The following is a 12,885-nucleotide window of genomic DNA, read 5'->3' on the forward strand; positions in this document are numbered from 1 at the left end:
TTATTTATTTATATTTCGAATAATACTGTTTTTTAGTATTTCTATATTCACTTGATTTTACTGTGTATATATAGTTTTTCAAATTGGTTTTGCTTTTTTATACTGCTGTAACAATGTAAATTTCCCCACTGTGGGATTAATAAAGGAATATCTTATCTTATCACTTATCTTATTGTTCATTGTACTGGATATTTTAGAACGTTATATTTGTTGTCCTTTACTTGCCATTTTGTGTTCTATTAAATAATTGTGTAAGACACTGTTTAACAGTGTATTCTTTATGTTCCATGTTAGAAGACTTATGATTATTCTGTGATATTTTTTATTCATTTATTTGTTCTCCTTCATTAGGGATGGTGCTGATACTTCAAGCCCTCAGCTGGGAGTCTTCAGTGGAAACACAGCATTAGAGTCAGCGTACAGTACCAGCCCACAGGTCCTGATCCGATTTCACTCTGACTTCTCAACCGGAGGGTTCTTTATTCTCAATTTTCATGGTAACTTAATTTACATCAATAGTTACTGATTTAATGTCATTTTCTGTTTTCAATTAAACCAGAAACCATGGAGCTTTTAGTTGTATTGTTTTATTTAGTGCCTTCTTTACTTGTTACTATTATAAAATAAACAACCTGAACTCTCCTCATGCCTTCCTCTTAACAAGATTTTTTATCTTAATGTATCATTAAGAAAGCTGCACTTTAAGGTGAAGCTTTTGTGACATGTCTTTATGTTTTGTTACAATATTAAATTATCACTCACTAATCCATTTCACAATATTTTATTCAGTGCATACCTTACAGATTTTTTTGTCTTAAATAAACTTCAGTACACCTGCTTCTAATGTAGGCATTGTAAAAAGTATGTTTTCCTATTAAAATTGCAGAAGTGAAAATCTTCTGCTTTTGTTTTTAGCTAAAATAAATATTACACTGTCCTTCTAGTAGTAGTAATAGTATTTACTTACTTTCATTCTTTTATGTGTCAAACTGTCTTGGGTACATGTGTGTAATATTTATCCATAGACCTGGCACATCCTCAGTTCAAAATGTTATAATAAATATAAAGCTCTAATGCTGCTTCAGTGAACAGAAACCAGTTTTTACACTGTGCTGCAGCTGGGACACATAATCTCTTGTCAAAGTCATTTTCCCAATAACACCTTAATACAAGCATGACTTCTTTTAAAGAACTGCCTAGATCTTTTGATGTTTTTTTTTTTTCTTCAAATAACTTCAAAGAATATTTTCAACATTTTTGATTAAGCTGCATATATCATTTAAACAAATATGTGAAGTAATGTTATATATACACTGAATCTGTATAAATATGGTAAATGGACTGAACTTATATAGAGCTTTATCAAGCCCCATGGGGACCCCAAAGCACTTTACACTACATTCATTCACCATTCCGGACACTGATGTGAAATATCATAGATTTAAATAACTAAAACTGTAAAATCTGTAACTATATTGCAATATTCCCCTTTGTTTTGCTAACAAATACTGAGATATATGTGTAAAGGGGAAAACTATTTTTGTTGTTTTGAAATCTAAAAGTCACTACATACAGTTAAAGTAATTTCCCTTGTGTCTCCAGCTTACCGTCTGAAAAGATGTCCTGCTCCTCCTGTTGTGGAGAATGCAGAGCTGATCCATGAAGATGAAGATTTCCTTATAGGTAATGAAGCTTTACTTACAATGACTATGCTAGTTATACACACATACACACACATGGAAACTATCCAACACAACACACAATCACTGCCACATTTTTTATCACAAGACCGTTCAAATCTGAACTCGGCTGAGCCTGCTTTTATTTAAAAAAAAATGTAAATACATTTTTATCACATTGTGTTGTACAATTTTATACGTTTTTAGACCAGTATGCAGTAAAATCAAAATGATCAGCTTTTCAGCTCAGTCAGAATGTCATTTTTCTACTGTTTTTTTATGATGTTAGAAAATGCGTTACTGACATAATCTAAACTAGTCACTGTACTAACCGTACCAGACGTTGCAGTTTGAGTTGACTTGACCATTGTCTGCTGTATTTCTCCATGGCCTCTGACTTTTCGTTGCATGTACAGAGAAATTGATATGTCTATCACAGACATTGCAGTAGCTGCAGGTACCAGGGGGTCTATTTTAATTTAGGCTGGCAGCTAAGAAAAACCCAACCTGTTCTGTTTTTAATTTTGAATTTAAGCATAATTAACTCCCAAAGATGAACAAAATTCAGTGGAACGTCTCTACTCACTGATTGTGGAAAAGTACAAAATCTTCTCTGGGCCAAGATTTAATGAATCAGACTATAGAGGCATTTTATTCCAATCAAAATTGTAACAAAATTATATAATCTAAATTGTAATAATGAAAGACATCAGGTGTCCATCAAACTGACCTATGAAATCAACTATGATAAGCCCTTACACAATAACTGAGGCATAGACAGTTTTATATGAATGACAGTTTAGAGATGTGTGAAGCTATGTAGATCCTGAAGCTGTGTGATGATGGGTACATTTCACCAGATTAACAGTCAGGATATAACTCTTCCAAAAACTAGAGCTCATAGACTGAAGTGATTGACTCTGCCACTTAATTCAGGACTGCCTTCAGTTAACATGTAGGATTATTGCTTATGCCCAGCAGAGAACCATTAAAGTGACTATACAGGATTGTAAAAGCAAAGTGGGAGCAAACTTTAAAGTAAGTGATTGTGTGTGAAATGAGCTACAAACCGTTGTGTAATTTAAATGTAAACCTCATTCCGTGACAAAAGTGAACACCTGCCTTGCTGATGAGATTATATTTTATTCATGCAAACAGGCAGTAAGAATGAGTTACTAGTAGAAGCAGCTGCTGAAAACTCCGTCAGTAGAGAGCCTGCACTATTGACAGTAAAGTACAAAAAGTTCTACAGGGAACAGAAAGAATAAAAGCTGTTGGTCTTATTTACTTATCTTTAGAATACTTTGCTGTATAGCGAGTACTTGTGTGTGCGTATAGACATCGGTGTCCAGAACACTGTGCTTTACTTACTAACAGCACCAACAGGCCCTTCATCCTGGCCAAACCCCCAATCAGTGGAGCACCTCACAATACTGGTTCCTGTATTTATGCAGTTTGAATTACAGGCTGTGTCACTTTAATGGTTTGAGTACACAGTGTTCCCATTGTTGGTTTCTCATAAGCCCAGTCAAAAGACAGATGAAACAGCCACACATTCTTCCAACTACAGTTCATTAGGAGTCACAGGTTGAACTCATTTTTGGGTTTTTGTCTGTGGGATGAAGCTGGAGTACTGGGAGGAAATCCACACCGACACAAAGGGAGTTTGCAAACCCTACACATGAAAGTGTTACATTCTTCTCATACTTTTCAGTTTATTTCCAGTTTTGAGAGTGCATGCTTGTACCATTTTTATAAGCTAAAACTTTTTAAAAATAAAAATTCATGGAAGTTTCTATATGAAGCACTGGCACATGCACGTGGAACAGAGCTAAGGGCAAACAGTTGCTTTGGCATTGATCCTGCATCCAGTTACCAAATCTCTGAGCAAGCTGAAGGCAAATCTGGATGTTCTAGTTTGTTTTGAATGTCTTTTAAGCTTTGTGTCCTGTACTTCCTCATGCTGTGAGGTAGTGTAAGTCTCATGAGAAATTTTCTGACATGCACAGCAGAAATATATTGGCAAGCAATAGATTTCTGATTTTAAAAATGGCAAGCCTGTCAGAACAGTGACGCAACAATATAAAAAAACNACATAATTTTAATGGTTGAAATAAGCAAAAGATGCAGCTGTTGGAACAAATTCTAACAAGAATCAGAAACAAGTAGTGTTCATGTAGGTAATTTATGAGTCAATCAGTCAAAGCTGATCAAATGTTGATGTGTGTGTGTGTGTGTGTGTGTGTGTGTGTGTGTGTGTGTGTGTGTGTGTGTGTGTGTGTGTGTGTCTAAAACACTAACTTGAAACTTTAAAAAGTCAGAATATGTTTTTGTTTGGCTTAAAGATTAATTGGCAAGATTATTTTGGTTTTTTTGTAAAGTGTTCTATATATATTTTTAAATGTATAGTGATGATCTAAAATGTTTTTATTGTATTTTTTCAGGTGACATTGTGAAGTACAGCTGTTTACCTGGGTTTACATTGGTTGGAAAAGCAGAGCTGATGTGTAAACTTAATTCCCACTTACTATTTGAAGCCCCTACTCCAAAATGTCAAGGTAAGGCTTATTCCAAATTTTGATTTACAGTTGCATTACAAAGTGTACCAGCACTTCTGTGCAAAAAAAAAAAAAAACTAATCTTTTTTTCTTTCTTTCTATTCGCAGCCCAGTGCCCAGCCAATGAGGAGCGTTTTTTGTCATCAGGAGTCATACTAAGTCCTGGCTTTCCTGGCAACTATCCAAACAGTCAAACATGTTCTTGGCTGCTACATATGATTCCAGGTACAGTGTTTCACTGTGTTTACATGTGCAGTGTTCATAGTTTTCTTTATTATACATAAATATTGTGGTTTAAACTTTATTTAAAAGCATGTGAATGTTTTTTTAATCCATCTGTATTGAGTGAAACTTAATATACGTTTATTTGCATTTATAAATTTCGGGGTACCCATTAACACAGACTAATCTAATTGTTTTTAACAGGTTACACAATCAATATCTATGTGGAGCTGTTCCATAGTGAGAAGCAGTTTGATGAACTGGAAATTTTTGATGGTAAAAAAAATGTTATTTTATTTTTTGTTCATACTTAACATAATTTAGATGCGTTAGAACCAGAACTTTCGCTCAAGTTTACTTCATGTTTGATGTGTCAACATTTTTTTCATCCATCCATCAATTTTATGCTGCTTATCCGGGGTCAGTTTTCGGGGGCAGCAGCCTAAACAGAGAGACACAGACTTCCCTCTCACCACTTGGACCAGCTTCTCTGTGGGAATCCCAAGGCATTCCCAGATCAGCTGAGAAACATAGTCGCTCCAATGTGTCCTGAGTCTTCCTCTGGGCCTCCTCCCAGTGGCACATGCCCTGAACACCTCACCAGAGAGGCGTCCAGGAGGTATCCTAACCAGATGCCTGAGCCACCTCAACTGGTTCCTCTTGACATGGAGGAGCAACAGCTCTACTCCGAGTCCCTCCCTGATGACTGAGCTTCTCACTCTATCTCTGAGAGCCAAGCCACCATTTATTTCCAGCCAATAAATTTGGATTTGTGTCATTTTTCACATTTAAATTATTTAGTTGGGGTCTATATATAGCGGGACTGCAATACTTTGGTCTGAATTCCTCCTTATTGTAAATCAACAATCCCCTCTTTCACCCCTTTTCTGAAGTGTGTCTCAGATCAACTCATTTTGAGGCTGTCTCTTTAAAACCAAACAAGGTGCTTCACACATCGCCCCCCTCCAGCTTTCAGAGCAGTACAATCTAGTTTGATGGAAGGGTTAATGACAGAGAAGTTTTATTTACGAATTGATTAAAAAATCTCAGCAAGGAAAGACTTGTCCATCCACCCTTACATGTTGGAGCCAGCGTTTGACCAAGTGCCAGAGTAGAATGAAGATGATGAAATTGCAGTTGCTTAGTAGTAGTTCCAGAAAAATGTAGAAGAAAATATAGAAAACTGAACATATTAAAATATATTTAACCCAAACAGAAAATGCAGCATAGAGAGAGAGACTAATTCATATTGGTTGCACTCCTCAAAGTATGTAACAAAATGCATTTAATGGCTAAAAAAGTGGATTTCGCATGACATGTCCCCTATAATTGTACAATCTGAATGACAAAATAGATAAAACTGGTCATCTGCTGTCAGTTTGCAAGTGAATGTGTGTTTCTGGCACCAGTTGTAATATTACAAAAACTGAAATACAATTTGAAATAGATGTATAGAAAGTATCATAATGAAATGATGGCGTGTATGATGGTAATAGTCACCATCACACACAAGAGAGAGTCAAAGAAAAAATAAAAYACTTATGAGTCAGCTTTTTGTTTTTCTTTTCATCTTGTAAAATGAATTTTAAAAAGGCATAAAAGACTGGCTGGATTTTTCCTTATGACTAAGTTTTGCTACAAGGGATATATCAAAAAAAATATTAAATTGTGTTCATGAATGTGTTTATTCAGATCTGATCATGTGTGCTTTTGTTTCACCAGGATCTTCAGGACAAAGCCCTTTGCTTGTTGCTCTGAGTGGCAACCACTCGTCTCAGCTGAATTTTACATCTAAAACAAATCAGCTCTATCTACGGTGGTCCACTGACCATGCAACAAACAAGAGAGGATTCAAGATACGTTACTCAGGTACATTCAATAACMATTCATGCGTCTTTCTTTTTTCCTGTCTGGAAAAGTCAATACAATCATGTTTGAACCATTTCTCTGTATTCAGTCCAGAGGACAGCATGTAGAACCTGTCATATAGCTCTGGATAATAGTWTATTTCTATGCCTGTCAGTTTCATTCTTTGTGTGCTTAGGATGATAGATTTAATGACTTCATTAAAATGAAATGTCACTGTGCGTTACTCTCATGTCACAAAGAAGGCACGTCAGGTGAGTTTTCAAGATAAAGGTTTCTATCACATCAGAGTGATTGACAACTGTCTCCTCTGCCCTATCTCCGTTTCCACAGAATGCCTGGAAATTTATGCACTCCACATTGTTGAAAAGCTGACTAATTTTTTTTTTCCCCACTAACATGAATAATGATCCCTAAAGCCTTTTTTTAGAATAATGCATCAATGGGTGACTGAGCAATGATCATTTCAAAAACACATTTTGAATGCATCAGGCTGTGAACACATAAAAAAACCTGCATCGGTGGATTCAATTTGTTCGTTTGGGTTATATTGACTGACCTATACAGTACTGTTTAAAACTGCTTTGTTGTTGTTTTGAGAGCTTGTTTAGGAAGGCTACTCGTCTCAGTTTAAAAATTCAATTTACATTTACACTGATCCTGTTTGAGCTTGAAAGGAGCCAGTTACAAGGTCAGTCTTTTAGTTTTCTATTTGCAAAAAAAAAAAAAAAAGGAAAAAAACAAACAAACAAAAAAATAATGTATTTTACTCTGTAGGTTATATCAGCTCAATGGCCTCAAGTAATAGAACTGTCTGTTCCCTATGGTGTTGTAATAGACTGACTACAATAGCTATACACAAAACAGAAAATGATGGGTGGGCTTGTTCTCTTTCTATACATTATTAATGGTTTGGTGTATGCTGATCACTTTTGTATGCTTTTTTGACAGTTTGTTCTGATGAGGTTGAACTGTAATGATGTGCTGCTTTTTTTTCAAGCATTTTTGATGCTCTAGGACTAGGTAATTTGGATGATTGTGAAATAGCCTTGATTTTATTGCTCTTAAATGTAAAAATATAGTGCCATCAATTAATATTGTTTAAATGTTCTGATGGTTTTTTTCCCATACTTTGACATTGTTTTATTTCTTTTTGTCTTTTTGATAAACCAAACTTGTTTTTGTTATTGTGGCCATAGTGCCTCTGACCAGGCTGTAAATAAGTATGAATTGGGTAGAATTTATTTAAACACTTCGTTTTTTTTTCCCACTCATATTTAAAGTGCAGTGCACAAAGTGTGTCGCCTACCTACAGTATGCTTTATTCCTGAAAAAAGTGCTCCATGGAGTTCTATAAGCACTGAGTGGTAAAACCACAATCAATGCCAACTTGTGTCAGGAAAGACTCAGGACACTTATAGGAAATATGCATTGAAATGAAGCAGTGATGATTATACATTGTTCCACAATTGCATTATATTGCTTATGGGGAACATTCAGTCAATCAACCTGATTTTTTTTGCACATAACGGTGGTGGGTTGATTTCAACCGCTTGGTTCTTTCATTAATACATGACAGCAAGGATGAAGGCATCTCAAGCCTGGCTTGAAAGTGTTTTGTGACTGTTTCCAGAAAGAAGTGTACTTGATCAGTAACAAAATTTAGGTAAATAATTTACATCAAAGTATCTTCCACATATAGCAAGACCCACAATTTTTCATCAGAAAACCATCCAAAGCACCCCATTTCACTTGAGTGGCTGGCTGCCTTCACATTGAGTTTTCTGGTGCCATTCTCCCCCCATGTGAACAACATTCATTGCMCTGGCCATCCACACAGTGTGCATAAGTGATTCATCAAATTGGGCCATCTTCTTTCATTGGTTAGCAGCCAAGTTCTGATGCTCTTGTGTTTAGTTCAGGCACTTCATGTGGTGGAAATAGGTCAGCAGAGTAATGATGTTTGAAGTAGAACAGTGAAGTATAAAATAGTAAWAGACTGATTTTAAAACTGGACAAGTAGTATACTTGTATAGGTTAGACATTAAATTGTTCTAGAAAAGATAGACTTTTGGAAATGTCAAGTTCATTATGTTTTCCATGCTGCATTAGGAAACCCATTCTGTCAAAGTGAAGTGAAATTGTAAGAGTAACAGTAAAACACATTCAAGTAAAAAAAAAAAGATTGGGTGACTATGGTGTTGTTTTTAATTTTGTCCATGCTCCAACAGTCATGCACTTTGTTCTGAGAGGACAACAAACCATATTATTACTTGGAGAGGTTCCAGAATAGTCACTTTATTATGCTCTCTGCGTCACAGATTGTGAATCACTGTAGATGGACCTAACTCACCAGCACTGTAATGTCAGTGGGTGCATAGATGTGCTGTAATGCCTCTTGCTCAAAATATTTTATAGTATTAGCAGGAGTGCCTCTCTAAACAATTATGTTTAGTATTAGATTAGTAATTAGTTGATCTGATGCATCTCAGTGACTAATTAGTGAGTAATYAGTTGAGTTTTCTGGAAACTAATGTGCACGATTTGTTCCCTCCATTTGTTCTCATTCCTTCCTGTTTCCAGCTGCTTACTGTAGCATTAATGATCCTCTCCTGAATGGTGGTGTGATCAACCGGACCAAACTTCGTCCAGGTAGCAGACTTCAGTTCTTTTGCAACCGCGGTTACCGCCTGGTAGGCTCCAGCAATGGCACTTGTAGRCTTGATTCCAATGGGCTTTACCAATGGGATGCACCGCCACCTTTTTGCCAGCGTAAGAATTTCAATAAATTTTTAATCRTCTTTGTAAATATATGCTAAAAAAAGTTAACAATTCTCTCAACCACAATCTCTCTTTATGATACTGCAGCTATTTCATGTGGAATACCTTTGTCACCGGGCAATGGCAGTTTCCATGCTCCCCACTATACAGTTGGAAGTCAAGTTACATACCAGTGTAACTATGGCTACCATCTTGACCCCAGTGTTCCAACAACTGCTGTRTGTTTGGAGGATGGAAACTGGAGTAATGCTGGTTCAGTCCCCAGATGCCTACGTAAGTGTTTTTAACTGAGACTTGTCAGTGTATGAGTGGGCTGTTCATTTATTTCTACTGGTGTCTTTATGTTCACTAAAAATACCCTTTATTYACAGCTGTGCATTGTCCCAACATTGAAGGTACCTTGTCAGATCATATGACCTACCACCTACTTTCTGGTAGGCTGGGAGACTTTGGGTCTGTATTGATGCTCGAGTGTTCAACGGGGTACTATTTGAGTGTTGGGCATCGGACTCTTCGCTGTCTTGCCAATGGAACCTGGGAGGGGTCAGATGATCCAGCTACTTGCAAGAGTAAGTTTTATTGCATGCATGAACACCAAAACAACAATTGATTCACATAGTTTGTCTTGTGGCTTGGTTTTAAAAATGTATTTGAGCTGCATCATTACATATGTGTTTAATTTCCATAAACACACACACAGCCACATGCTCCAAATGCTTTTTTGTTCATTCAATAATCTTTTTTTTTCTTTTTTGTGTCATTTTTAATAATCCTAACTTTCATGGTAGCTACAGATGAGTAACCCTATAAAACAAGAGATGAAAAAGATGCCTTATTACACTCAATGATCCAACAGTATAAGCAGGCAACATACGGGACACAAAAAGGAAAACAGTAAATAAAAATTCTCTGCAATTACTTATACAACCTGTCATGCATTAGATATAAAAATAATATACCCATGAGCACAGCAGATGGAAAAAAAATAGAGTAAGTTACTCTGTTTTGTGGCTTGTTGTTTTAATTAGGTCTGAGCTCTTTTTTTGTATGACAAAAACATGGTACAAACCTCATACTTTTAAAAATCAAAGATATGCTGAAAGTTACAGATGTTTGTTGTATTACCATGTACATGTGCATACATTTTTTTTTACTTCACTAGTCTTCCTTTTATWCGAGTTATCTGGGGTATACTGTATATGTTTCCAAACGCCTTAGGATAATACCCACTGCAGATTATCTTGGGACGTTGACAACTGTTTCATGCAGAATCTAGCCCATACTTCCTGAATGTGGAGTACTTGTCAGGGGTAGTCAAAGACTGCTTTTTCACAAAAGACAATGATACTCTGCAATTTGCCTGTGCTGCTTATTTTATAAGAGAACAGTGTGCTTCATAATTACAATGTGGATTTTTTTGTATTGCAACATATGTTATATTTAAAATTTCAAAAATAACATGAAATGTGTGCATTTGAATAAGTGTAAAATGTTATGTATTTCAAACCGGTTTATTAGAATTGTGATTTATTTGGCTAGCTTTTTAAATTCATTCTTTATGCTGACCAACTAAGGATAGGAGCAGCTCAGAGAAACTGAATAATAAAGAGGCTTTCTTATGTTAGCTTCTGATATTATTATAGTAGGTACATCACAGTGTTATGCAATAAATATTTTWAACATTATCAACTATACATTTTTTAACAATATTTAAATTTTATTGTGCAGTGATCTCCTGTGGAGAACTTCCTTCCCCACCCTTTGGTACCAAACTTGGGACACTGACTACATTTGGAGCAACTGCAATCTTTATGTGTAATCATGGCTACACTTTGGTGGGGTCGCATGTTAGAGAATGTGGTGCGGATGGGCTGTGGAGCGGTGCAGAAACAAGATGTTTAGGTAAGCACTATAAAATGGGTATCCATAATATGTGGATATCTGTATGCTGTCATCTTGGCATAAAAATGAACAATCTGACCAGCAGTGAAAAATRTTTGATTTATCAAACACTTCAGAAAAGGCATGTGTATCAAGGATAAAATCTGAGTACTTTCAGTAAAGTATCAGCATATATTAACTTTGACCTTTTTGCCATACATAAATAATCTCATGAATAGTTTATTTTTTTATTTTGCATTTCTGTTTAAAATACAATCTACAGATTTAATGAGATATACCTTGAATTATGCAAATATTCAACATTGTTATAGTTGTTAGAGGATTTCTGTTTTTCTTTCTGCTAAAAGTTTTTACCACTGTGAGCTTTGTGTCCCATCTTGCTGCATTCACAGTTCCTTAAAGGTTCATTCAGTGAGCCTAAATGATACTTGGGTTTGACAACTGCGAAGGACTCTGCGAACCTTCACTATACACCCATTCTTACAATCATGCCTTGAGGAGCACTGAGCAAACTTAAAGTCATTGGACCATATTAATGTGCTATTTTGTCTCTTTCAGCTGGTCACTGTGACTCTCCAGATCCTATAGTCAATGGTCACATTAGCGGAGATGGATCTAGTTATCGTGACACAGTTGTATACCAGTGCATGTTGGGATACAGACTAATTGGCACATCTGTCAGAATCTGTCAGCAGGACCATCGGTGGTCTGGAATAACACCTGTCTGTGTCCGTAAGTACTCATGGGATCAATGTTTGCATGGCTACTTTACTGTCTTTGTTTTCTTGTTACCTTTTTATTACCATACTTTATCTTAAGCTGTTGAAAAATACAAAATATCAGGTGGAAGCAAATACAAATGCTGAACGTACATATCAAACTTTTCATTCCTTTTTTCTTGTATTTCTTGACTTCCTTAGCCATCACTTGTGGTCACCCAGGAAACCCAGCCAATGGGCGAACCAACGGCAGCGAGTTCAACCTGAATGATGTAGTCAACTTCACCTGCAATAAAGGTTACATCCTGAGTGGAAATGCTCGTGCACAGTGCAGACTCAACGGACAGTGGAGCAGCCCGTTACCTGTTTGCAAAGGTCACAATCACATCTGTTACTCAGTTATTTGCATGCAGATCTTAATGTTTGTTATTTCTAAATAGGTATTCTCTGAGGAGAAAAGAWAAAGCAGTGTTGTGTTTTACATAATTTTAATGGTTGAAATAAGCAAAAGATGCAGCTGTTGGAACAAATTCTAACAAGAATCAGAAACAAGTAGTGTTCATGTAGGTAATTTATGAGTCAATCAGTCAAAGCTGATCAAATGTTGRTGTGTGTGTGTGTTTTTGTTACCTTGTGAGGACCCACTCCTTACGGGGGGAAAAACCTGGTCTTCATCGGGGGAAATACATGGGTTCAGGTTTGGACTAGGCTAGGTTTAGGGTAAGGGGTCAGGGTTTGGCTTTAAAAATGAGTGGTAAATCAGTGAAAGCAGAATAACAAACTTGTGTGTGTGTGTGTGTGTGTGCGCGCCCTTGTTTTTGCTACTTGGTGGGGACGATTTTTCAGGAAAATGCAGCCTCGTGGGGATGCTCCTTGTGGGGACCAAAGCCTGGTACCCACAACTTCGGAAGCTGATTTTGGGTGGGGGTGTTGGGTTTAGGACCAAGGTGGGAATTGAGTTTAGGTTAGTTTTAGGGTCAGGTCGGTACCTGTGATGTTCATTTTAGAGTAAATGGTCAGGGTTAGGATATAACATTTCCAAAAAAATCAATGGAAGTCAATGGAAAGTCCCCACAAGGATAGAGAGACTTGTGTGTGTGTGTGTGTGTGTGTGTGTGTGTGTGTGTGTGTGTGTGTGTGTGTGTGTGTGTGTGTGTG

General features: G+C 36.5%; 1 protein-coding gene across 1 annotated transcript in view; it reads left to right on the forward strand.

Annotated features, from left to right (window-relative positions):
• The window catches only part of LOC106513169 (CUB and sushi domain-containing protein 1), a gene marked incomplete in the record, with an annotated part of 415,244 nt that overhangs the window by 367,253 nt on the left and 35,106 nt on the right, over positions 1–12,885 (forward strand). Inside the window, 12 exon segments of the mRNA XM_014001862.1 lie at positions 352–497; positions 1,603–1,683; positions 4,124–4,237; positions 4,346–4,462; positions 4,664–4,735; positions 6,182–6,328; positions 8,909–9,097; positions 9,194–9,379; positions 9,478–9,675; positions 10,835–11,008; positions 11,567–11,740; positions 11,929–12,102. Of these exon segments, the coding sequence (XP_013857316.1) occupies positions 352–497; positions 1,603–1,683; positions 4,124–4,237; positions 4,346–4,462; positions 4,664–4,735; positions 6,182–6,328; positions 8,909–9,097; positions 9,194–9,379; positions 9,478–9,675; positions 10,835–11,008; positions 11,567–11,740; positions 11,929–12,102 (1,772 nt within the window).

Source organism: Austrofundulus limnaeus, unplaced genomic scaffold (genome assembly GCF_001266775.1).
Source record: "Austrofundulus limnaeus strain Quisiro unplaced genomic scaffold, Austrofundulus_limnaeus-1.0 Scaffold10, whole genome shotgun sequence".
In the NCBI taxonomy this organism is placed as follows: Eukaryota; Metazoa; Chordata; class Actinopteri; order Cyprinodontiformes; family Rivulidae; genus Austrofundulus; species Austrofundulus limnaeus.